Raw genomic sequence first — 26,475 nt, forward strand, 5'->3', positions numbered from 1 at the left:
TAGTTCAGGGATTCATAAATTATGTACATTGTAGGAAAATTTTGTATTTATATGGGAATATGTTTTATTTTCTGGAGAAAGGATCTACAAGTTTCATTGGATTCCTGAAGGGCTCCAGGATACACACATGGCCTGGCTGACACCCCAAGCTGCCTTATTTGAGCAGCAGGTGTCACTACTGCTGTTCATAAGGGCCCTCAGGGCTCTCCTTAAAGCAGACATGGCAAGTAACTTATTAATATAAATATTAGTATTATGTCTGTGTAAAACCAAGAATACAAGTTTTAAGGAAAGCCCTCCTTCTTTAGGCAAGATTTTTAAAACTCACCAATACAGAAAGTCTTTTTATTCTCCTTCACATATTGTCCTTTGCTCTTGAACAGTGATAGGTCATGTGAGTATAGATTTGAGTGCCATTTTCATCAGCTTTTTATGATATTTTTTGTAAGAAGTGTTTTCTGATTCTTATAATCATAAAATAATAAATATTACTATTTATTTTCCTGTTTCAACTTAAAGGGTTAAATATACAAGCTTTCAAAAACACTGTATGCAATGTTCTTTAGAGTTGTGTGACTCAGTATGTCCAGCCCTTAAATTTCATATTTGAAATTGTTCATTAATTCAAAAGAAAGTAATCGTGGGAGTTATCACTGTTTATTTGAATTTCTGAGGTCAAAACCTGTGAAAAATGATACTTGGACATTTCTTCCAAAAGTTTGATCTTTAATTGTTTAGCACAATGCTATGAATTTGCGTAAATACTAAGGTAGTATTAGCAGATATTTTCTTGTAGCATAGTTGAAACAGAGGCTTCTGGGACTATAAGGAACAGCGAAGGGGCTATTCTTCCTGTTAATGCCTAGAAAGACTTTGGGAATAATTAGATTGTACTATCAGTTATAAACTGTCAGTTATAAATATCTTAGCAAGGTGTATGTGTGTGGGGGTGTGTGGGGGGGAGTGTGTGTGTGTGAGAGAGAGAGTGAGTCCTCGGATCTTATCACAGTATCATCATCCTCTACTACATGAAGGGATTATTCTTCCTGTTAATGCCTGGGAAGACTTTGGGAGTAATTAGATTGTATTATCAGTTATAAACTGTCAGTTATAAATATCTTAGCAAGGTGTGTGTGTGTGTGTGTGTGAAAGAGAGAGAGAGAGAGGCCTCAGGTCTTACTTATCACAATTTCACCATCCTCTACTACATGAAGCCCCATCTCATGTGTATTAGTTTGCTGGGGCTGATGTAACAAAGTACCACAAACTGGATGGCTTAGACAACAAATATTTATTGTCTCACAGTTCTGGAAGCAATAGGTTTGAAATAAAGGTGTTGGCAAGGTTGGTTCCTTCTGAGGGCTGTGAGAGAGAATGTGTTCTATGTCTCTCCCCTAACTACTGGTAGTTCTCTGGCAGTCTTTGTCGTTTCTTGGCTTCTACTGTATCACTCCTATGTCTGCCTTCAACTTCACATTTCGTTCTTGCTGTGCATATGCCTATGCCAAATTTCCCCTTCTTAAAGAACATCAATCATACTGAATCAAAGGCCCACCCTACTCCAGTATGGCCTCATCTTAACTAATTCCATACAAAAGGACCTTATTTCCAAATAAGGTCACATTCTTAGGTACTGGGGGTCAGGAATTCAGAATGTGAATTTGGGGGGACACAATTCAACCCACAACACCATATCACAAAACAAGTGACAATATTGAACATAATCATGACTTTTGTTGTTTACCTTTACAAATAAGAATTTGTACTTACGAATATTTACAGGCATTTACAAATGTTTTTATTTTACAGAAATATTTTTGGTGTTTATACTGCCACAGAGAAAATAACAATGTCTTGGTTCCAGCTTTCTTAGCTGAATGTTTGGTTGTAATATTTGTATAAATATCTGTATTTCCCACTAGACTTATGGGGTGAATATGGCATGATGTATACTGTCACACAGTCAGGATCTAATTGACTTGCAACTGGTAAGTTTTCAATATTTATTGAATGAATGAATAAGTAAGCTATTATATTGTATACACTTAAATATGAGTGTAGGTGGCATTGAAAGCCTAATTTTTTTTTTTTTTGAGATGGAGTCTGGCTCTGTCAGCCAGGCTGAAGTGCAGTAGCACCATCTTGGCTCACTGCAACCTCTGCCTCCTGGATTCAAATGATTCTCCTGCCTCAGCCTCCGGAGTAGCTGGGATTACAGGTGGGCACCACCACGCCTGGCTGATTACTTGTATTGTTAGTAGAGACGGGGTTTTACCATGTTGGCCAGGCTAGTCTCGCACTCCTGACCTTAGGTGATCTACCTGTCTCAGCCTCTCAAAGTGCTGGGATTACAGGTGTGAACCACTGCGCCCGGCCGAGACTTTAATTTTGATTTGGAGTTGCAGCTACTGAATATACAGGAAGGATAGTGTGTGTGTGTGTGTGTGGTGTGTGTGTGTGTGTGTGATGTGCTCACCCCGAAAAGATGCTATTTCAGCAACCATTAATTTAATCACCGTCTTTCTGTATGTGTAATGCAGACAATTGCTTATAAAAGGTCAGTTCAGTTCTGTTTTTCTGGTCAGTGTAAATTTTACAACAATGAAAAATATTTTCCATTACATTTAAGTAAGTTAATTCTAAATTTTATTTAGTTTCTATAAAACTTAGCTACTTAGTTACAAAATACAATTTATCTGTAGAAACATTTTTAATATTCAGTTTAGTTAGCAGAAATACCTCTTGACATGAATAATTAAGAAAAGTAAGGCATTTGATTGAATATTTTACTATTATTACTTCATATTTATAGATCCCATTTTATTTATATTAAATAATACTCTTTAGACACTTTTAGGTTTTCTTTTAGAAATATGCTACCAAAAGCCAGTGTCATATTCACAGAGAAACATTAAAAATATTGTTTAGTCATAATACAAGGATGTCTACTATCACCACTATTATCCACATTTATTTTTTATGAAAGTACTAGTTATTCAATTAGACAAAAAAATAAAATTGTTTAAGTAGGAAATAGCGATGCAAAGTTATCTTTATTTGCAAATGGTATTACTTTATACCTTAAAAAAATTGAAAAAACTATTGGAAACAATATGAAAATTCACTAAGCTGACTAGAAAATGTTATTAAAAATCAATAGTTTTTGTTTATGCAGTTAAAAATAGAGCAGGGAAAGGGATTTTTATTTAAAATAGCAATAAATTTTAAAATGTGCAAGACCTAAATGAAAAAAAATTAAGAGATGTGAAAACATGAATCAGGGACCTCCCTCCTCCCTGTGCATGTAGCCCCACTACTGCTGCTTCTGGAGGGACTGCAAATGCTATCAGGGATACTGGTCTGGCAGTCAGAGGGTCTCTGAGCTGACAGGATTTCCTGAAATGCTGTGAAAACTTTGTATCCTGAAATCCATGCTGGGATCCTGCTCATAATATTCCAAAAGGTAATGCTGATATGGCCAGGCCTGATTGTTGCCTGTAATCTCTATCCCTTCCTGAAGAGAGTGGCTTCTCCAGGTGTAACAGTTGAGAGGCTGTTAAGCAAATTTATACTGGTAGAGTAACCTTACTGAGAGATGCCACCAAAAACCACAATCCAGTGACAGTGGTATGTCAGAGGACTATGAGGCAGTGTCCACAGAGAGGCAGAGCTGTAAGAGTAAGGACACCTTCTTGGAGACTAGACACCAGTTAGCCTTGAAGGCATTCACATTCACTTATATGGCACAATATGATGAAGCAATTTCAGATTACCTCAGGAAATAGTACAGTAAAGGAATATCTCAGATGCCCTTGCAGTATAGAATGATCCCTCCTTGGACTCCTGTGCAGGTAATACACACGGAAGCCTAAGCTTTGCATCACAGTTCTAAATGGAGCCCCTGGATTGATAAACTTGTGTGATGTTTTGAATGCCTGGCAGCTGGTGAAGGAACTCAAAGAGGCATTAGGCATTCTAGCTGCTGCCTTTTCCAAACATGTCAGCCTAGCAGATGCTGCTGTTGGGATTCCACTCAGTGAAAATGAGGCCAAAGTCTGCATATATCATAAGCAAAGACAAAAGAAAAATGAAAAATTGGGAAATACATGTAATGTGTATGTTAGCCACAGGGCTAATTTTCTTAATATGAAAAGAGCTCTCATGAATCAGCAGAAAAAATGAACAACTCAAAAGATAAGGCACATGAACCGGCAGTTCACAGAAAGACCACTGACATTGTGGCTGATGTGTAAATTAAAAACATCTCAGTGTTCTCATGATGAAAGAAATTTTAATCACAATAACAATAAGATAACATATTTCACCTAACAGGTTGGCAAAAATTTTTTTAATTTGACAAGAAACCAGTGTTGGCAAGGATAAGGGACAACCTAAATATTGATGAGAGTATAAATGGTGGCAATCATTTTCATAGGTAGTTTATCAATAAGCTGACAATTTTTTTCGAGACAGGGTCTTTCTCTGTTGCCCAGGCTGGACTGCAGTGGACGACCTCCTGGGCTCAGGCAGATCCTCCCACCTCAACCTCCCAAATAGCTGGAACTACAGGTGTGCACTGTGATGCCTGGCTAATTTTTTAATTTTTTTGTAGAGACAGGGGTCGCACTATGTTGCCTCGGCTGCTCTCGAACTCCTGGGCTCAAGCACCCTTCCTGCCTTGGCCTCCCAAAGTGCTGGGATTACAGGTGTGAGTCACCACTCCTGGCCCCAAAATTGTTTGCATACCTTTTGTTACAATAGATTTACTTTCTAAAAATGTCCTTGGTATGTATGTATGTGTGTTTGTGTGTGTGTGTGTGCGAGAATGTGTGTGTCTGTATGTCTGTATGAATGTATGTATGTATTATATATAATCTTCATAGAAGGATGCAAAGATACACAGACACAGGTGTTCATTTTGATAAGGTAGGAACACCACATCAATACAAGAGAACAAATAGCTTTGTGCATAACAGGAAGAAACTGTCCATCATAGTAGGTAAGGGTATAGAGTCAGAATGCCATGATTCAACTCCTTCTCTGCAACTTACCTTCTGCATCATCTTGGGCAACTTTCTTCTTTTTGTACTTCAATTCTCCCATCTGTAAAATGGGAATAATAGTACTACTCCACCTCATAGAGTTATTGTAAGAATTAAGTGTAACATACTAGTAACAGTGACTGGCACAGAAATACTTGATCCATAAGCATTAGTTATATGATAACAATTATCCCCTTTGTTCTAAAAGGGGAGAAAGCTGCATAAATGTAAACTAGAAGTCAGAGGTCAACACAGGCAGCTTCTATTTTCATCCTAATCTAAACTTACAGTGGGTCTCAATTCTCCCCACAAGGAAACCTAGTATGCAAAATATTAGCACATATATTAGTCTGTTCTCACACTACTAATACATACCAAGAGTGGGTAATATATAAAGGGAAGAATTTTAATTGACTCACAGTTCTGCAGAACTGGGAAGGCCTCAGGAAACTTAACAATCATGGCAGAAAGGGGAAGCAAATATGTCTTTCTTCGCATGATGGCAGGAAGGAGAAGTGCAGAACGAAACAGGGAAATCCCCTTATAAAAACCATTCAATCTTGGGAGAACTCACTATCATAAGAACAGTGTGAGGGTAACCACACCCATGATTCAATTACCTCCCAACAGGTCCCTCCCACAACACATGAGGATTATGGGAACTAGAATTCAAGGTGAGATTTGGGTGGGGACACAGTCAAACCATATCAACAAAGTAGATTGAAACACTGAGCAAATAACAAAGGATTGAAGGGAGATCCTGGACCCAATCGCATACTTTGTCCATCTTCATTCAACCTGCCTCTTTTTCTTAGTTTGTCATTACCTCTTTATTATGTGGAGAGGATAGAGATTTTTCTGCCCACATCTCCCTCTTCCCTAACATTGTATCCATGTTTCTAGAAGCCAGCCTTTCTGGCTTTCTTTGATTTATATCTAGGTTCCATATTTTTTTCAAGTACATGTTTGTGGTTTTTTAAAAATATATGTATCCATATATATACACATGTATATACATCTTTTGCCCATTTTTATTTATAGGCCTCATGCTTTCTCATCAAACTGTAACTCTTCATAAAAATTTTATTAGACCTTTGTCCAATCCTGTGCACATTTTACAGAAAATATTGTTAATCTAATTCAAGAAATACTTATTAGTTATTAAATTGTGAAAGATTTTTGAAATTTTTGAAATGCATGTCACTGACATGCACCAAAATAAAAGTTTCCATTTTCCCTAGAGTTTCACTGCTAATACTATCAGACTGGCTGTCTTATTTTTAAGCATAAATTCCATGTTGGAAAGAGAAGCTTTATATTCAAATAATGTAATCAATCACTAAAAGTTTTCAGATATTAAGTATATGGGCTGGGTGCGGTGGCTCACAGCTATAATTCCAGCACTTTGGGAGGCCAAGGCTGGTGGATCACTTGAGCCCAGGAGTTCAAGACCAGCTTGGGCAACATGGTGAAATCCTACCTCTACAAAAAAATACAAATATATACATATATATATATAGAGAGAGAGAGAGACAGACAGAGAGAGACAGACAGTGTCTTGCTCTGTCACCAAGGCTGGTGTATAGTGGTACAATCTCAGTTCACTGCAGTCTCAACCTCCCAGGCTCAAGCCATCCTCCCACCTCTCAGCCTCCTGAGTAGCTGGAGTGGATGAGACTACAGGTGTGTGCTACCATGCCCAGATAATTTTTGCATTTTTTGTATAGATATGGTTTCACCATGTTGCCCAAGGTGGTCTCGAACTCCTGGGCTCAAGTGATCAGCCAGCCTTGGCCTCCCAAAGTGCTAGAATTACAGCTGTGAGCCACTGCGCCCAGCGCATATGCTTAATATATGAAAACTTTTAGTGATTGATTACAGTATTTGAATATAAAGCTTCTCTTTCTAACATGCAATTTATGCTTAAAAATAAGACAGCTGGTCTGATTCCTAAAAATTTGATCTTAATTTTCTCAACAAATGCCAAAAATCATCTCAAAGCTAATGAAAGGTAAAATAAGTACTATAGAAAGGATATCAGGTGTCCACAGATTGGGCTGCAAAGAATCAAATTATTATGTTTGGAAGTTTTGGTTACTTCTGTTGCTGCAGTTGGTAGGCTTCTCCTCTAAAATGCTGCCATGAATATGACATCAGGCCAATTGACCCAGTTCTTTTCTCCTTCTCCTCCTTCTCCTCCTCCTCCCCCTCCCCCTTCCCCACCCTGTCTCTCTTCCCCTCCTCCTCCCCCCCTTCCCCCCTCCCTTTCCCTCTCCTCCTCCTTCTTCTTCCAGCAAATATCAAATTTGGAGAGACAATCTGGTAGGTTTAGCTGGGTAAGGGGTCTCTCTACCTCTAGCTTGGTCACCTGTGGTTGGAGGGTCAGGGTATTGTAGTACTGACAGGACCACTGAAGCTTCACACCTCCATTTTAGGGGTCATTCCAGGAGAAGGGAGCAGCCCTCCCAGAGGTGTTCATTACACTCTTAATGGTTGTGGGTCTTTTTTTTTTGAGACGGAGTCTCGCTCTGTCGCCCAGGCTGGAGTGCAGTGGCCGGATCTCAGCTCACTGCAAGCTCCGCCTCCCGGGTTCACGCCATTCTCCTGCCTCAGCCTCTGAGTAGCTGGGAGTACAGGCGCCCACCACCTCGCCCGGCTAGTTTTTTGTATTTTTTAGTAGAGACGGGGTTTCACCGTGTTAGCCAGGATGGTCTCGATCTCCTGACCTCGTGATCCGCCCGCCTCGGCCTCCCAAAGTGCTGGGATTACAGGCTTGAGCCACCGCGCCCGGCCGGTTGTGGGTCTTAATGTGACAAAAGCAGAAGAGCATCTCTATCTTTTCTTAGCTCTTGTGATCTCCATCCAGTTGGAGGAGAAAATGTCCTACGCCTTATTACCATGCTCTATGTCAGCTCCCATAAGAAACGGAAACTGACATCTAAGCCAGTAGAGGGAGACACTCCACAAGAGATGGCATCATCTCCTATTTCTTCCCCATCATATGCGTTCCCACTAAAGATGAGTAACCAATTGCAGGTGGCGCCACTGCACTGATTTCAGGCTTGCCCCAAGAGCTGTGGTCCAGCCTGGCCTACAGCTCTTCAGTGTTAATTTTTCTTTGGATAGTGGTTCTCAAACTGTTTTTCAAGGTAACGCAAGGAAAATATGTACAGAGACTAACAACTTATGGCAGTACTTCAAAACCTATGCCTATTTAGACAACGAGAATCAGTATTCCTTTTAGTCATTCGTCCATTTGTATATTCATGAATTTGCTCAACCAGTATTTATTAAATACTGGCTATGTGCCAGGTGCATGATATAAACTGTACAGTCATTCAAACCAAGTTTCAAGTCTAAAAGCCCTTTTCCTTGGAAGTTCCTTTCCCCCTGAAGGAAGTTACCAGTCCCAAAGCCTCACCTCCCCCAATCTTAGGCTCAACACTAATTATTGTAAGTGGTTTTCATTTTCTGTCTTTCCTTTTAGACTTAAGGCTTCGCTAAGTCTCCCGGGCCCCTAGCAAACTACCTGCTATGAAGTAGATGCTCTGCAAATAGTTGTTAAGCCCAAATTGCCTTGTGCTATGAAGACTGGGCCTGACATGAGTTGTAAAAATATCAACAAGTATATTGACAATTGGTATCGGCAAGTCTTTGCCCTTCGAGCCAGAGAGCCGCTGGGCAGGACAGATTATCTCTGTTTTCTCTGTCACTGATTTACTACTCTTAACTTATGTAACGACATCAGCTAATATGAAGAACACTGCACTAGTGACCTCAAAATAACTGAACAAATAGTACTCCCTTTCCCCTCCACCAATGGCATCAACATTCTAAAAAAATTTAAGCATCTTAGTAAGCGGTGTCTCTGCAAATATATTTCTTCCCTGAAAACATGATCATGTACTTTGTAATAGTAGGCAATTCAGAGTGGTAGTGTAACTGTATATAACTCTACAGAAAAAAAGACGTATCTAACAAGAACTAGAATTAAAGAAACTCGTTATCACTGCATTGCACATGCCTCACACAGACATGAATGCCTATACCCATGTATGAGGGTAAAAAGATAAGTGAAAGTAAGGGCTATGAGTAAGTGTGTCAGCCTGATACATTATAGTTCCAAGATGACAGGCTGGCCACAAACTCCAAAAGAACAAACAAATGAAAAGCAGGTAGAGGTAAATTTTTATAATGTTTATATACTGTTGGGCAATATGATGTAATGGGCACAGAATGTGGACTGTAGTTAGACAGACATGGGTCAAGTCCTCATACCAGCGCCTACTACCTATACACTGTGGGGTAGTTTACTTAACCTCTCTGAATCTGTTTCATCATCTGTAGAACATAGTGGTTTCAAGAATTAAATACGGTAAATGACTACCCTAATTTGGCATCTGAGGCATGTACCAATGACGGCTAGTTCACTCATTCATCCTGTAATTATGTATTGAAAGCCTACTATGTCTGTCTTGCTCACCAATGCATTCCCAGCCCCAATCACACTACCTGTCACTGAGGAGACTCTCAAGAACTATTTGTAAGATGAATGTTAAGTCTGTGCTGTTATGGTGCATACATGCTAGATTTCTTCCATCTTCCTTCTGACCATGGGAAGAATGCCAGTCAGAGTAGAACAAAGTAGGAAAGTAAAGGAACTACTTCACTTTAGTGTTGATCAAGAGTCTATTATATACTAGAAAAAACTTCACAAATTTACAGACTTCTGAAAGTTAAATGATGATTCTACTGTTAGTTGATCAAACATCAGTCATTGAAAATGTACTAATATGTTACCTCAAAAGAAAAAAAATTGTTATAGTTTTCTTAACAGATAATTCTTTTTAAATCAGCATGAATCTGTACACCACTAAAATAAAATCCTGTCCAGATTATTAAAATAAACTTTGTTATCAGTTATATTTTCATGGTAAATATTCCTGCGTATATTTTAATTAATATCCACATACATATTTGCTTTTTCTGCCAGATCATTTATCCCTTTAAGAAACATTAAAACTAAACAAAAAGCTCTCAAAATATATTGTTTACTCAGTGCTAATAAAGGGAACACAAATTTGGAAAGACTCAAGTGAATTTTTTTTTAATTTAAACTGAGTACTTTGTCTCTATTAAGCTGAGTTAAAAGAATTTGGGAGGACAACATATACTACCAAGAGAAGAATTTGTTTCTAGGAATCCGAGTTAAAAGAATTTGGGGATGCACTGTCTGCTACCTAGAGAAGAAAGAAGTGTAGTGGATCTCACACCATTCTCAAGACTCTGTTTCAAGGCATTGTTTCAGTACTTTACTGATCCAAACCCTGATAACCTGCTATCTTTTTAATAAAATAATTTTTAAATTTAATGAGAATGTTTCACTTTCCATACAAAAAGCAGAAAAATACTTTGAATCAAGGCACTTACTGAGATTTGGATTACTGACTGGTGTTCCTATCGATTCTTGTAGGAGTTATTAATCCTGATTGCAACACACAAGTGAACAGACAAGAGAGATAAATGTTGTGGCTTATGGGAAATGAAGGAAAATGGGCCTCATTTAGTCTGTGAGCATACTAATCGAAATAGATGTATGAAGACTTCACTGATGTTAAAATAACATTGTTTTTATAAATACTGGAATATAAACTATATAATAATAAAATAAAATGTTAAAGATGTATTTAATCATCATCATAATTTTGAATCAGAAATCTATAATTTATCAGTTATCTTAATAATGTGTAGAATTTGCTGAACATTTTACCTTATGCGAATTAAGGACAAAATATAAATGTTCAGAGCAAAAAAAAAAGTCTTTCTGATGTTTGTCCTTCATAGAATAGGATATGAATTTGTTATTTTATTATTTTGATTAAAGTCTAAAACAAAAGATAAACACATTATGATATAACATTACTCTTGATTTTAATGATCCCTTTTGAAATAGAATTATGTGATTGTCACTAAACATAAGCATTTATGGTATATCATTAATGAGTCACTATTTTAATGGTTGCTTTGTGAATAGGTCAAATTTACTAAGCTTAGATTTGTTTTCTCACATATTCTTTGTGAGCTTGTACAGTTTCCACATTAATTTACCAGAAATAAGATACACATCTCTCTTTTAGGAATGCCCCAACTTCCCATCATTTTGTCCAATTAAATGGATTGAAGATACTTAATGTTTCTAAACTAGACCAACAGAGAATAATAGTTGTATGACAAGTAAATAAGTTTTGCTGGGAAGATGTTGCTTAAGTGATAAAATGGTTCAGCCAACAAGCGAACCAAAAATTAACCATTAACTAAGGAAAGGTAACCATTTCTAAAGTCACTCCTAGCAGAGTACTCAGATATATATAGGATTGAAGATCTCTCAGTTAAGTCTACATGAAAAGGATGGTTTCTTGGAGCTTCCACAAATTTAAAACCATGAAACATCTATTATTGCTACTATTGTGTGTTTTTCTAGTTAAGTCCCAAGGTGTCAACGGCAATGAGGAGGTGAATTTTTTAAAGCATTATTATATTATTAGTAGAATTATTAATATAAGATGTAACAATCATATTATGTGAATAGTTATTTCAATGAAATTAGCATTGCTTACAGTTATGAAATTGAATTGTTAACCTTTGACTTATTGTATTTAAAGAATGTTTCATAGTATTTCTTATATAAAAACAAAGTAATTTCTTGTTTTCTGGTTTATCACCTGTGTTTTCTTAAGATGAAGATGGTTTAGCTAATGTAAGGTGTGCTTTTCTCACTTGCTATCCTGAGTACTGTGATTTTCATTTACTTCTAGCAATACAGGATTACAATTAAGAGGACAAGATCTGAAAATGTCACAAATTATAAAATAATAAAAGAGCAGTATTTTAAAATAAAAAAATACTGGTGGTAGGTAGATTGTTCTTTGGTGAGGGAAGGTAATATATTGTTACTGAGATTATTATTTATAAAAATTATAACTAAGCCTAAAAGCAAAATACATCAAGAGTAATGATAATGAAATATTGCTTTTTTCAGATGAAAAAATTTAAATTAGAGGTAGTGTGTATTGTTATTATTAATAGTTATGAAGCATGGTTCAGTCTAATTTATTTGTAGAACAGTTTGTCCTCAACTATTATTTTTGCTGAATTATTGCTGCTAATTTGCAGTTACTGAAAATACAGAAATGCGTTTAGGACAATGAATATTTAAGAAATTTAAATTTTATCATCAAATGTATCTTGGCCAAATTTCTTACATATAGGATAGTATTAAACTAGAAATAAGAACACACAGTAATATTTAAATGAAGTGATTCATTTTGGATCATTATTGAGTTTCAAGGGAACTTCAGTGTTCTAATTATCAGACTCGACATGTAAGAACATATAGTTAATCTGCTTGTATGTGTAAAAACATATGGTTAATCTGGTTAAGTCTGGTTAATCATATTAGGTAAGAAAAATACAAAGAATATGTAAGACTAAATTTTTGTAAAGTACTCTGCAAACCATTTTCACATTTCTGTTTACCAACTAATCCTCACAGAGATAGTTTAGTAGTTTAGGGGTTTTGATTATTCAACAAGTGGCCTTCATAATTTCTTTAAGTGTTTTTCTTTAAGTATATAATTTCTTTAAGTATTTTTTAAAATTTCGTTTTCTCTAGTAAAGTCAGACCATGCATGCTACCTCTCTAGTGGCACTCTTAAATAAGAAGAAAATAATTTTCTCCTGTTATAATTTTATTTGTAATAAACAGATGAATCACATTTCTTAAAATCTGTTTTAGAGAGGGTAAGCTCTGACTAGGACCATGCCTTCAATGTGAAATATGTATATATCCTCCAAATCTTTACATATTAAGGATATATATAGTCAACTGGTTAAACAGGAACATCTGGAGCCAGCCTGGCTGGGTTTTAATCCTAGCACCATCTTACTAAATGTTAAATAATATTATAACCTAATGAATAAATGACAATACAATTCCGAATAGAGTTCATCTGATGACTTCTAGACTCACAAAATTGCAAGAGAGCTCAGTTGTTGCTCAGTTGTTCCAAATCATGTCATTTGTTAATTTATAATTAAGATCCAAAGGATGTAGCTACTGACAAAAATATATGAGAATGTAGTTAATCCAAATCAAAACTTTCCTATTGCAATGCATATTTTCTGCCTCATTATCTTTTAATGTAATATTTTACGTTAGCAAGTAATTTGAATTATAATGCACAAGGCTTGATAATTATTTTAAATACAAGAAAATCATGGTGTTTCATAAAGAAATCATGTAGGAAATTTCAAGATAATGGTTTAACCAATAATTTTGTTGATAGAAGGTAAGACTAAAAGTGAACTTAGCAGTGGAGAGGCCACTTAAACTGTAGTACTTGTTATGTGTGAATTCAATAAAAATAATAATGAGCACTTATTATTGCCAAGTACTGTTCTGAGGGTACCATATGCAATAAGTTATTTAATCCTTACAATAATCTTGTAAGGCAGATTCAAACTGTCATTACACTTATTTCACAGATGAGAAAACTGGGGCACAGATAAAGCAACTTGCCTAAGGTCCCATAGCTAGTGAGAGGTAGGGACAAGACTTACAAGCAGCCTAGCTCCAGAGTACCTTATGAGGGTCAAAGATTGTCTTATTACAAATAAATTCTAAGAAGAATCAACCTTTAATAAGTCTTTAATGTCTCTTAAATATGTTTGTATATGAGTCTAATCATCAGTTCACAAAAATGAAAGTAGGGAAGTGATTAACAATAATCATAGGAATCTAACAATCCAAGTGGCTTGAGAATATTCATTCTTCTTGACAGTATAGATTCTTTACAATTTTGTGTGTTCCTATGTATGTTTTAGGAATATGAAGTCATTACTATTCATAATCTGATACAACTTTGTCCTAAGGCCTCTCTTTAAAAACTACATTGCGGCCGGGCGCGGTGGCTCAAGCCTGTAATCCCAGCACTTTGGGAGGCCGAGACGGGCGGATCACGAGGTCAGGAGATCGAGACCATCCTGGCTAACACGGTGAAACCCCGTCTCTACTAAAAATACAAAAAAAAAAAACTAGCCGGGCGAGGTGGCGGGCGCCTGTAGTCCCAGCTACTCCGGAGGAGGAGGCAGGAGAATGGCGTAAAACCCGGGAGGCGGAGCTTGCAGTGAGCTGAGATCCGGCCACTGCACTCCAGCCCGGGCGAAAGAGCAAGACTCCGTCTCAAAAAAAAAAAAAAAAAAAAAAAAAAACTACATTGCATCATAGCTTTTTGTGCAGTTGGTCTTTCTACTGTTACTAAACAGTAAGCAACCTACAGATTCACTGTCACCAACCAGTCAGTTGATGAATCTTAAGCAAATCATCAAGCTTGTGATAACCTAAATTATGAAATGAGGATGTTGAAATAGTTACATTCCAAACCTTCTATAACACTCTGCATTTTATTTCTGCCTCGATCCTTGTAGGGCTTCTTTGGTGGCCGCGGTCATCGACCCCTTGACAAGAAGAGAGAAGAGGCTCCCAGCCTGAGGCCTGCCCCACCGCCCATCAGTGGGGGTGGCTATCGGGCTCGTCCAGCCAAGACAGCTGCCAGTCAAAAGAAAGTAGAAAGAAAAGCCCCTGATGCTGGGGGCTGTCTTCACGCTGACCCAGACCTGGTGGGTGCACTGATGTTTCTTGCAGTGGTGGCTCTCTCATGCAGAGAAAGCCTGTAGTCATGGCAGTCTCCTAATGTTTCATTGACCTGCATTACCATCATTGTTATTTTGTTTGTTTATTTTGGAAATAAAATTCAAAACACAAACATATTGGGCCTTGGGTTAGGCTTTCTTTCTTGTTTTCTTTGGTCTGGGCCCAAAATTACAAATTAGGATATGTGGGTGCCAGCTTTCCATTTGTATTTTTCCCACTGCCTTTGTTCAGTTGGTAAAATTTTCATAGCCCAATTATATTTCTTCTGTAGTAAGGAATATTTTAAATCTCCACGAGAGTATGATGATGACTTTCAAATTTCTGGTCTTACAGAAAACCAAGTAGTAAGTTTTTATGTTGGCTAATCATATTGCTGAATTTTCCTATGTGCTATTTTAACAAATGTCCACGACCCAAATCCTTCATCTAATGCCTGCTATTTTCTTTGCTTTTAGGGGGTGTTGTGTCCTACAGGATGTCAGTTGCAAGAAGCTTTGCTACAACAGGAAAGACCAATCAAAAACAGTGTTGATGAGTTAAATAACAATGTGCAAGCTGTTTCCCAGACCTCCTCTTCTACCTTTCAGTACATGTATTTGCTGAAAGACATGTGGCAAAAGAAGCAGAAGCAAGTAAAAGGTAGATATCCTTGTGCTTTCCATTTGATTTTCAGCTATAAAACTGGAACTGTTGACTGCCACGAGAATGCATGGCTGTGAGAAGATTAACATTTCTGGGTTAGTTAAATAGCATTCATACTGCTTTTGGGCATCTTCCCCTGCAACTTGCCAGATAAGCACTGTTCAGCTCTTATTCCAAGTCTGGCATCAGCAAGTATGATTTTCTATGAAAAATTCCACTATGACTCCTTATTTTAAGTATACAAGAAACTTGTGACTCAGAAGATAATATTCACAGAGTGGAAAAAAACGCTAGCATTTAAAGTTTCAACATTTGAAGTTTTGAATGAGAGAGTTATCCATAATATATTCAATTGTATTGTGGATAATGACACCAAACCTGTGAATCTGGAGGTCAGAATATTGAGTGCTGTTGACTTGGTGGTCAGGAAATAGCTAGTGCATGAGCCTGGCACAGGCATCTCAGTGAGTAGCATACCCACAGTTGGAAATTTTTCAAAGAAATCAAAGAAATCTTGAGATCTTATAAATTTCAAGGTTCTGCTATACTTACGTGAAATGGATAAATAAATCAAGCATATCCACTCTATAAGATTGAACTTCTCAGATGGAAGACCCCAATACTGCTTTCTCCTCTTTTCCCTCACCAAAGAAATAAACAACCTATTTCATTTATTACTGGACACAATCTTTAGCTTTTACCTATGGTAAATTACTAGTATGGTAGTTAGGATATATGTTCATTTGTATATGTCATGGGCCAAATAATTTCCTATAAATATGACTATATATCATAACTGCTTGGTGGTAGCTCAGTGTTTATTAGTTTATTCTCAGAAAATCAAAATTGTATAGTTAAATACATTAGTTTTATGAGGCAAAAATGCTGACTATTTCTACATAATTTCATTTTTCCAGATAATGAAAATGTAGTAAATGAGTACTCCTCAGACCTGGAAAAGCACCAATTATATATAGACGAGACTGTGAATAGTAATATCCCAACTAATCTTCGTGTGCTTCGTTCAATCCTGGAAAACCTGAGAAGCAAAATACAAAAGTTAGAATCTGATGTCTCAGCTCAAATGGAATATTGTCGCACCCCATGCACTGTCAGTTGCAATATTCCTGTGGTGTCTGGCAAAGGTAACTGACTCATAAACATATTTCTAGAGAGTTCCAGAAGAACTCACACACCAAAAATAAGAGAACAACAACAATAAAAATGTTGAGCGGATTTTCCCAACAGATTGTAATGACGTTACAGTACATCACAAAAATATCCTTAGCCGGCTGTGTTTTGGCCCAGCCTGGCGCATTTACTGGTTTTGATGAGCAGGACGGGGCACAGGATAATAATGATGGTAGTCCCAGGGGTGGCTGACATGTGCATCTGTGTACTGGCTTGAACAGATGGCAGAACCGCAGATAGATACAGAAGTTTCTCCGTCTTGTGTGTTCTGGAAGCTTATGGATATTCCAGGACACAAAAGGTGAAGAGCTTTTTTCATCCTCTTAGCAGATAAACATCTTCAAAACTGGGCTGGATTTACAAAAGTAAAATGAAAATCTAATATTTGTTTTATTATTCTCAAAGGTCTATAATAAAACATTCCTTAGTAACTTATGTAATGCTATCTTAAAGAATTGGTGACTAAAGACAAAGTAATTATGTCATAAGCCCCTGAACATAACGTTGTCTTATGTTTGCAGAATGTGAGGAAATTATCAGGAAAGGTGGTGAAACATCTGAAATGTATCTCATTCAACCCGACAGTTCTGTCAAACCATATAGAGTATACTGTGATATGAACACAGAAAATGGAGGTAAGGTTTCGATAGTTGTTGACCTGTTGATCTATAATTATTTGGATGACATAAAATGCCAGGAAACAAGGCCAGGTGTGGTGGCTCATGCCTGTAATTCCAGCACTTCGGGAGGCCAAAGTAGACCGATCGGTTGAGCCTAGGAGTTTGAAGCTAGCCTGGGCAACATAATGAGACCATGAGTCTACAAAAAAAAAAAAAAAAAAAAAAATCAGCTGGGTTGATAGTATGTGCCTGTAGTCCCAGCTATCCAGGAGACTGAGATCAGAGAATCACCTGAGCCCACAACCTGGAGGCTTGATCATGCTACTGCGCTCTAGCCTGGGCAACAGAGGATAGTGAGATCCTGCTTAAAAAAAAAAAAAAATTGAAAAGCCGGGAAACAAGACTTAGCTCTAATATCTGACATAGCTGACAATGAATAATTTGATTTGGAATTCAACCTGATATTTAAAAAGTTATAAAATATCTATAATTCACGATTTGGGATAAGATAAAGCACTTGTAGTTTTCAAAGATTTTACAAGTTTTTCTCTCATATTTATTTCCTTATTGTATCTATTTTAGAGCACCAAATATATAATAAATGCAATGGACAGGGGATTGAGATATTCTTTTCAAAGTGACATTATTTGCTGTTGGTTAATATATGCTCTTTTTGTTTCTGTCAACCAAAGGATGGACAGTGATTCAGAATCGTCAAGATGGTAGCGTTGACTTTGGCAGGAAATGGAATCCGTACAAACAGGGATTTGGAAATATTGCAACCAACACAGATGGGAAGAATTACTGTGGTTTACCAGGTAACAAACAGGCATGCAAAATAAAATCATTCTATTTGAAATGAGTTTTTTTTTTCATTAAAAAACATACATTGTTGGAAGCCTGTTTTAGGCAGTTAGGAGGAGTTTCCTGACAAAAATGTGGAAGCTAAAGATAAGAGAAGAAAGGCAGTGTTTAGTTTCCCCAAATTTTATTTTTGGTGAGATTTTATTTTGTTTTTCTTTTAGGTGAGTATTGGCTTGGAAATGATAAAATTAGCCAGCTTACCAGGATGGGACCCACAGAACTTTTGATTGAAATGGAGGACTGGAAAGGAGATAAAGTAAAGGCTCTCTATGGAGGATTCACTGTACAGAATGAGGCCAACAAATACCAGATCTCAGTGAACAAATATAGAGGAACAGCCGGCAATGCCCTCATGGATGGAGCATCTCAGCTGACGGGAGAAAACAGGACCATGACCATTCACAATGGCATGTTCTTCAGCACGTATGACAGAGACAATGACGGCTGGTATGTGTGGCACTCTTTGCTCCTGCTTAAAAAATTCCACAAATATTACTACTCCGAATCATTAACTATGTTTTTAATAGCTACTGTTTCCTGGGCACTTACTGTCAGCCACTGTACTGAGCTCTTTATGCATCACTCTAAAGCATTTCAACTATAAGGTAGACATTATTATTCTCATTTTACAGATGAGGTTTACAGAGATTACGTGACTTGTCCAATGTCACACAACTACCCAGAGATAGAAGTAGAATTTGAGCACAGTTACTTTCTGAGTAATGAGCATTTAGATAAATACCTACATCTCTATATTCTAATGTGTATGTGAAAACTTTCATTTTCATTTCCAGGGTTCTCTGATACTAAGGGATGTAAAAGCTATTATTCCAGTATAAAGTAACCAATGCAGTCCCTAGATGGATTGGCCACAAAGGCCCAGTTCTCTCTCTTTCTTGCTATAGGGCACAGGAGGTCTTTGGTGTATTAGTGTGACTCTATGTATAGCACCCAAAGGAAAGAGTACTGTGCACAAGAGTGTAGCACTCTTTTACGGGTAATCTGCAAAAGGTAACTTGACCACTGTAGTTCTGTTTCTAATAACCCCAAACACATTTTCTTTCAGGTTAACAGCAGATCCCAGGAAACAGTGTTCTAAAGAAGATGGTGGTGGATGGTGGTATAATAGGTGTCATGCAGCCAATCCAAATGGCAGATACTACTGGGGTGGACAATATAGCTGGGACATGGCAAAGCATGGCACAGATGATGGTGTAGTATGGATGAATTGGAAGGGGTCATGGTACTCAATGAAGAAGATGAGTATGAAGATCAGGCCCTTCTTCCCACAGCAATAGTCCCCAATACGTACATTTTTGCTCTTCTATATGTGACAACATTTTTGTACACTATGTTATTGTAATTTTCTTTAATACATTATATTCCTCTAAAACTCTCAAGCAGATGTGAGTGTGACTTTTTGAAAAAAGTATAGGATAAATTAAATTAAAAATAGCACATGATTTTCTTTTGTATTCTTCATTTCTCTTGCTCACCAAGAAGTAACTAAAAGTATAGTTTTGACAGAGTCAGTGTTCATAATTTCAATTCTAGTTGACTGTGAGAAGTTTCAAATAAGGAAGAGGGATTTTTTTTTATCCTTGTTGTAGGAAAACCTTGAGGAAAAGAAACAACTGATGTTTAAAAGTCCACTTTAAAAACTATATTTATTTATGTAGGATCTGTCAAAGAAAACTTCCAAAAAGATTAATTAATTAAACCAGACTCTGTTGCAATAAGTTAATGTTTCCTTGTTTTGTAATCCACACATTCAGTGAGTTAGGCTTTGCACTCGTAAGGAAGGAGAAGCATTCACAACCTAAAACAGATAATAAACTGGTCTTGAATATTTGAATATTTAAAATCTGACTCTAGGCCAGGCACGGTGGCTCACGACTATAATCCCAGCACTTTGAGAGGCCGAGGCAGGCAGATCACGAAGTCAGGAGTTCATGACCAGCCTGACCAATATGGTAAAATCCCGTCTCTACTAAAAATACAAAAATTAGCCGGGCGTGGTGGCGCGTGCCTGTAGTCCCAACTACTTGGGAGACTGAGGCAGGAGAATTGCTTGAACCTGGGAGGCGGAGGTTGCACTGGACAAGATGGCGACACTGCACTCCAGCCTGGGCTACAGAGTGAGACTCTGTCTCAAAAAAAAAAAAAAAGACTCTACTCTACCATGGAAAAGCCACCACTCTGCCACTTAAATAGACATCGGGATCAGAGATTCCAAGAGGATAATCTGGGTCAAGTCTTCACCAAGTGTTTTTTAAGGAAAATAATGAAATGTGCTTATTGCCCATAGAAACGAGGTCTATTCTTGTCTTCAATGAGGCTGTTTTTTTTTTTTTTTTAACATAGTTATACCAGAACTAAAGTAAAAGTGGGTTTTCTGTTCTTTCTAATTCTCCCTATGAAATGGGCATATCATCTCAACACTTCACTCCAACTGCTCATGGGCAACCCTACGACCCTAGGTCCTTCACCCCTAGTGCATCATCATTGCCACCCACTTTTATGGTACTTATTGTTCTTAAGCTTATCCTCTTAATCTTTGCATGTAAGCAAAACTCATTAATTTATATCTTGGAAATGCTACTCCTCTCTTTCATTACTTATCAAATCCAACTTTAACTTTTGACCTGGTTTCTCTGCCACAAGTTCTGTCCCACTGGAGCCTGTACTCACCTACCGCTTTGCCATCACATTTAATAGAAAACTCTCATCAAGTTACTTTCCTGCTTAACATTGGCTCCTTGCTATCTATATCCAAATTTCTTAAATTCAAATTTTTCAGCTGGAGATAAAAATGGTCCCAGTACCATTTCCTGTTCCCTTCACTATAACCTACATTTTTGTCACAATAAGTTTTTCACCATTCCAGGACAGGTCAGGCCCTTTAAAAATTTCAACAGCTTATTGAGATATAATTGATATAAAAAAATCCTGCACATGTGTTGTGCTGGAGTCCTGTTGATTCCAACGGGGCAGGCATCGTGTCCAAGAAGAGATCCGGAGCCAGTGAATGGGACATAGGGTTTATTTAGGACTTAAATACAGATGTGGTCCAGTGGCAGCGGGCTGGACAGGACCATTACTATTTGTAAAGAGTATGCAGTTTATATAACATTTCTGCTTAGCACTCTCCATCTAGCAACCTCCATTTAGCCCGAAATAAACGACCTTGGTTCCTTGCACATCCTGCGTTCCAAGGGACAGGCAGGGAGTTTAAGTGTCCTTCACAGATAAGAAGTGAATCTCTCTGGGTTGGCCATTCCCAGATTCCTTAGTTTAGGACTCTGAACACATACTCTTCTTAGACCATACAGTCATTCTCAGAGTATTCTTGAGTTATTGCCATCAGGTGCATCTGCCATACAAAGTGTTAAACATATACAATTTTATGATTTTGGAAATATGCACACGCCCATGATGTAATTGGCACAGTCAAGATATTAAATATATCCATCACCTCCAAAAGTTTCCTTATGTTCATTTATTTTAGTTTTTCATGGTATGAATGTTTAATATGAAATATTATCAACAAATTTTTAAGTGCACAATACTGTATTATAAATTTTAGGCACTATGTTTTACAGCAGATCTGTAGAACATATTCATGTAGTATAAATGAAATTTTATCTCCATTTCCCCCTACCTCCCACCCCCTGGCAACTACCATTCTATTTTCTGCTTTGACTGTTTCAGATACCTCATATAAGTGAAATCATACAGTATCCTTTCACACTGTTGTTAGGGATGTAAAATGGTGCAGCCACTATGGGAAGAAATGTGGAGGCCCCCAAAAAATTAGAAAAAAATTCTAATTACCATATGGTCCAGCAATCTCACTTCTGGGTATATATTCAAAGGAATTGATATCAGAATCTTGAAGCAATATTTGTACATCTATGTTCATTGCAACATTATTCACAATGTTCAGGTCCTTTTATACGATGCCCTCTTTGCAGCAATGTCTTCCTCCCAACACCATGTGACAAACTGCTATTTGTTTTTAAACCTTGCTTTAACTGTTTTAACTGTCACCGCCCAGAGAAGACTTTCTAATACTCTTGGGCAAATTTTGTTACTTTTTGACAATGAATGCCTGAGGCCTATCTGTTTGGTATAATGCTTTCCTTCACTAACAATGAGCTCTTGTCCAGCTTTGATTCCAGAATCATCAGCCTTTCAGAATGGCTAATTTTCATCCAGCATTTGTGAATGCTAGATGGCTAAATCCATTGATGTTCAAAGTCTTGAATATCCTCCTTTTTAAATGTAGAACCCATTTTCCGATAAAGCCACAAACAGAAACTTAACATGCAAAATTCTTGAATATGGAACTTTGGGGGCAATACTGAGAGTCGCAAAAGTTCACAGAATGAAAGATGGGGGTTGGGAGGACTGCAGTCCTCAGACTTTTGCTCAGTCCTTACGTGTTCACAGAGGATCAAAGGAATCCTTAGAACTTGAAGTAATGCCATAGAAGAAAAACCATTAAAGTAGATAATCTGATGGTCAATTCTTAGTTAATGTACAAATAGAAAAAACACAGAGACCACTCCCAGGTAATATGTAAGTCTATCTAGAAAGAAATCCACTTTCTTGGCTGGGCACAGTGGCTCTCCTCTGCAAACACAGCACTTTACCAGGATGAGGTGGGAAGACTGCTTCAGGCCAGGAGTTAGAGGCCAGCCTGGCAACATAGTAAGGCCCTGTCTCTACTATAAAACTTGTAAAAACAAACAAGAATACAATAACAAAAAAGAAATGCACTTTCTTAAGGCGTCATTTGGTAAGAAATGTTATGTGTCTGATTTTGCCCATTCGGGCATCACAATTTTGAATATAATAAAAAAGGTAGCTTCCCCTAGTTAGAATATATAAACAGTATTATATAACTCACGATTTTAAGATAATAGAAAGATCAGCTGAAAGTTTTTAATCCCACACTCTGGCATGAGAACTATTTTTGAAAGAGACCAAATGAAATCTACAGGCAGACAGCCCGGGCGGCGCCTTGAGCCTAGTTAAAAGTTGACGCCGGACCTAACCGATAATGTTATCTATAGATTTCAGATGTTGTATAGACAAGCAATGTGAAAGTCCCTATCTTGTTCTTTTTCTATTCTAATTACTAGTGCTTGCCATATATCTCTCAACTTCCTGAGCCCAGTATAAACATATCCCACCATATGTCTCCCCTCCATATATCCCTCAACTTCCTGGGCTCATCCCACCATATGTCTCCCTACCATATATCTTTCAATTCAAAGACTACCATATATCTCAACTTTAGAAGGACACCACCTGGAAAATCCCCGATAAGAACACAGCCGTTTGTGAGAGCGCGGGAACCAATAAAAAACTGCTAAATGTATAAACTTAAAATGTTAACCAATTGTAATGCTGTAACCTAGAGAATTCCCTCATTCCTCTGCAACTTTACAAGTCCTGTTTACATTAGGCTATAAAAGGCAAGCGCACGCATTGTTCAGGGCCCTCCTGTATGTTGTGGAACGGAGGGACCAAGTTCGAACTTGCATTAAAGATCCTTGCCGCTTGGCTTTGACTCTGGACTCTGGTGGCCTTTTTCGGGGAACAAATGGTCTGGGCATAACATTTTATATATATATATACATATATATATGTATGTGTGTGTGTATGTGTGTGTATATATATATATAATTATACAATTAGGACTGAAGGTCTGCTACAAACTATAATGGATATATGCACTTGGGACATAAGCCTCTAGTTCCTCTTTATTTATGAATCAAGAGAAACAGCTAATTCAGGGATTGTTTTTAAACTGACTACAGATTCCCACCAAGGGGCAAAAAGATGGGTGATGTGGCACATCACCAGCTGCAGTAGCTCAGCTCACATTTCTGTTTAAGCATTACACACTTAATACCCTGTATGCTGATCATTTAAACCTGCTGACACCTATAATCCCAGCACTTTGGGAGGCCAAGATGGGCGGATCATGAGGTCAGGAAATTGAGACCATCCTGGCAAACATGGTGAAACCAAAACCCTGTCTCTACTAAAAATACAAAAATTAGCTGGGTGTGGTGGTGTGTGCCTGCAATCCCAGATACTTGAGAGGCTGAGACAGGAGAATCATTTGAACCCGGAAGGCGGAGGTTGCAGTAAGCTGAGATCACGCCGCTGCCCTCCAGCCTGCGTGACAGACTGAGACTCCGTCTCAAAGAAAAAAAAAATGCAGATTTCTTGGTACTAACCTAGGTTTATTACATCAGAGTCTCTACGGGGAAAGAGCCTGAGTCTCCATTTTAAAACAGACGTCCCTGAGAGTTACAGATCACTGGTTGGGTTTCAGAGTTACTGATAGAGGCCACATTTGTATTTACCCAGGACTCCCTTGATATTTCTTACCTAGTATCCTTTTCACTCAAATGGTGACCATGAGACAATATTTTGAGCAAATAGTCATCCTTAAAGTTATCCTGAATAACTTCATAGGTGACCACTGTCTATGTTTAGGACTGGGCTTGGGTTTAACATGTCTCCAAATGCTAGAATCACTATTTCCACTATACTGCTGTTAGTCTCTGGTGATTCTCTAGCTTGGACTTCAAATTCTCTTGAAGTATAGAAAAGAAGTACAGATGCTACCTCTCATATGTACACAGAGCTGACACCTCAGTTTTTGAATTCCATCCTTCGCCTCACTGTTGCATGTGATCTGATGCTCTTGCTTGAACTTCTTGTGGTGTGCAGTTCTGCGCCAAATAGCAATGAATTGGTACATAGCAATGCATACACACGGAAAGTGGAATCAGGCTGGGTTTTTTTTCATTTGTTTGTTTGTTTGTTTGCTTTTGAGACAGAGTTTTGCTCTAGTTGCCCAGGCTGGAGTACAATGACATTCGCGATCTCAGCTCATGGCAACTTCTGCCTCCCAGGTTCAAGCAATTTTCCTGCCTCAGCCTCCCGAGTAGCTGGGATTACAGGCACGCACCACCACGCCTGGATAATTTTGTATTTTTAGTAGAGATGGAGTTTCTCCCTGTTGATCAGGCTGGTCCCAAACTCCCGACCTCAGGTGATCCACCTGCCTAGGCCTCCCAAAGTGCTGGGATTACAGGCGTGAGCCACTGTGCTTGGCCAACTGACATTTATTTTAACAACATTAATTGTGGAATTAAATAATGAAAGTAGCCCGTATTCTTTGTAGACATTTTGGGAAATATAGAAATGATTAGACCCATTTATAATTTCAACACAAGCAATGCAACAGCTAATACCTTCATTTATGTTTTTCGTCTTACCCTGTACATGTTTTAGTACCTGAATTTTTCACACTGAGTCACAAAAAGTTTTCTATATTATTTAACATTCTTCTATAGTACCATTTTCTGTAATTCACTTTTTAAAGGCCATATAATATTCTATTATGGGAATTTATTTAAACAGTCTCCTCTCATTTCACATTTAGGTTTTTTCCAACCTTTTTCTATTAAAGAGACTACTAACATTAACATACTTCTCCATAAACCTTTTGTGAATATATATTATATAATATAATACATTGTATACATTATTTATAATATAAATTTATTTTATATTTTAAAATATTTATTTTATAATATTGTTTACACATTATAAATGTATATTTATAATATAATATGTATTTATTTATTTCTAGGATAAATTACTTGAAGCAGAATATCTGGAGGAAATAAAGGTTTTGAGCTCAGCACAGTAGCTCATGCCTGTAATCCTAGCACTTTGGAAGGCTGAGGTGGGAGGATTGCTTGGCCCAGGCTGCAGTGAGCCCTGACTGTGCTACTGCTACTGCGCTACAGCCTGGATAACAGAGTGAGAACCTACTTCAAAAAAAAAAAGAATGGTTTTGGCATTTTAAACTTAATATATATATGTGTGTGTATATATATATAGCCAAGTAACTCTCCAGAAAGGTTGTACCAATTTACCTCTGATGCACAGAATTACATATTTAATTTTTATTTTTCTTCTCCATCACTAATATTATGATTAAAATGTTAGTAATTATTTTAATTTTAATATCTTGAATTAGTAGTACAAGCGAGAGATTTAAAAATATTTAATGACCATTTTACTATCTTTTGTGAATTGCCTATCCATGTCCTTTGCTCAAGTTTCTTTTTTTTCTTTTTTGTTTTTTCTTTTCTTCTCTCTTTTTTAAGACAGGGTCTCGCTCTATCACCCAGGCTGGAGTACAGTGGCGTGATCTTGGCTCACTGCAACTTCTGCTTCCTGGGCTCAGGTGATTCTCCCACCTCAGCCTCCCAAATAGCTGGGACCACAGGCATGCACCACCATACCTAACTAATTTTTTTGTATTTTTTGTAGAGACAGGGTTTCACCATGTTGCCCAAGCTGGTCT

At 37.5% G+C, this 26,475-nt stretch overlaps 1 protein-coding gene across 1 annotated transcript; it reads left to right on the forward strand.

Annotated features, from left to right (window-relative positions):
• The first annotated feature begins 11,407 nt into the window (after window positions 1-11,407).
• FGB (fibrinogen beta chain) lies at window positions 11,408-19,806 on the forward strand. Its single transcript, XM_033215536.1, has 8 exons — window positions 11,408-11,555; window positions 14,529-14,720; window positions 15,210-15,393; window positions 16,314-16,541; window positions 17,109-17,222; window positions 17,900-18,025; window positions 18,233-18,518; window positions 19,138-19,806. The coding sequence occupies exons 1-8, from the start codon at window positions 11,442-11,444 to the stop codon at window positions 19,367-19,369; spliced, it is 1,476 nt and encodes a 491-aa protein (XP_033071427.1). The 5' UTR covers window positions 11,408-11,441; the 3' UTR covers window positions 19,370-19,806.
• Window positions 19,807-26,475: the final 6,669 nt, after the last annotated feature.

Source organism: Trachypithecus francoisi, unplaced genomic scaffold (assembly GCF_009764315.1).
Source record: "Trachypithecus francoisi isolate TF-2019V2 unplaced genomic scaffold, Tfra_2.0 Lachesis_group1, whole genome shotgun sequence".
Lineage (NCBI taxonomy): Eukaryota > Metazoa > Chordata > Mammalia > Primates > Cercopithecidae > Trachypithecus > Trachypithecus francoisi.

Coding starts and splice junctions, on each gene's coding strand:
- FGB (XM_033215536.1), top strand. CDS start 11,442: ATGAAAAGGATGGTTTCTTGGAGCTTCCACAAATTTAAAACCATGAAA. Junction 14,721..15,209: donor TTCACGCTGACCCAGACCTG/GTGGGTGCACTG, acceptor CTTTGCTTTTAG/GGGGTGTTGTGTCCTACAGG. Junction 16,542..17,108: donor TCCTGTGGTGTCTGGCAAAG/GTAACTGACTCA, acceptor TTATGTTTGCAG/AATGTGAGGAAATTATCAGG.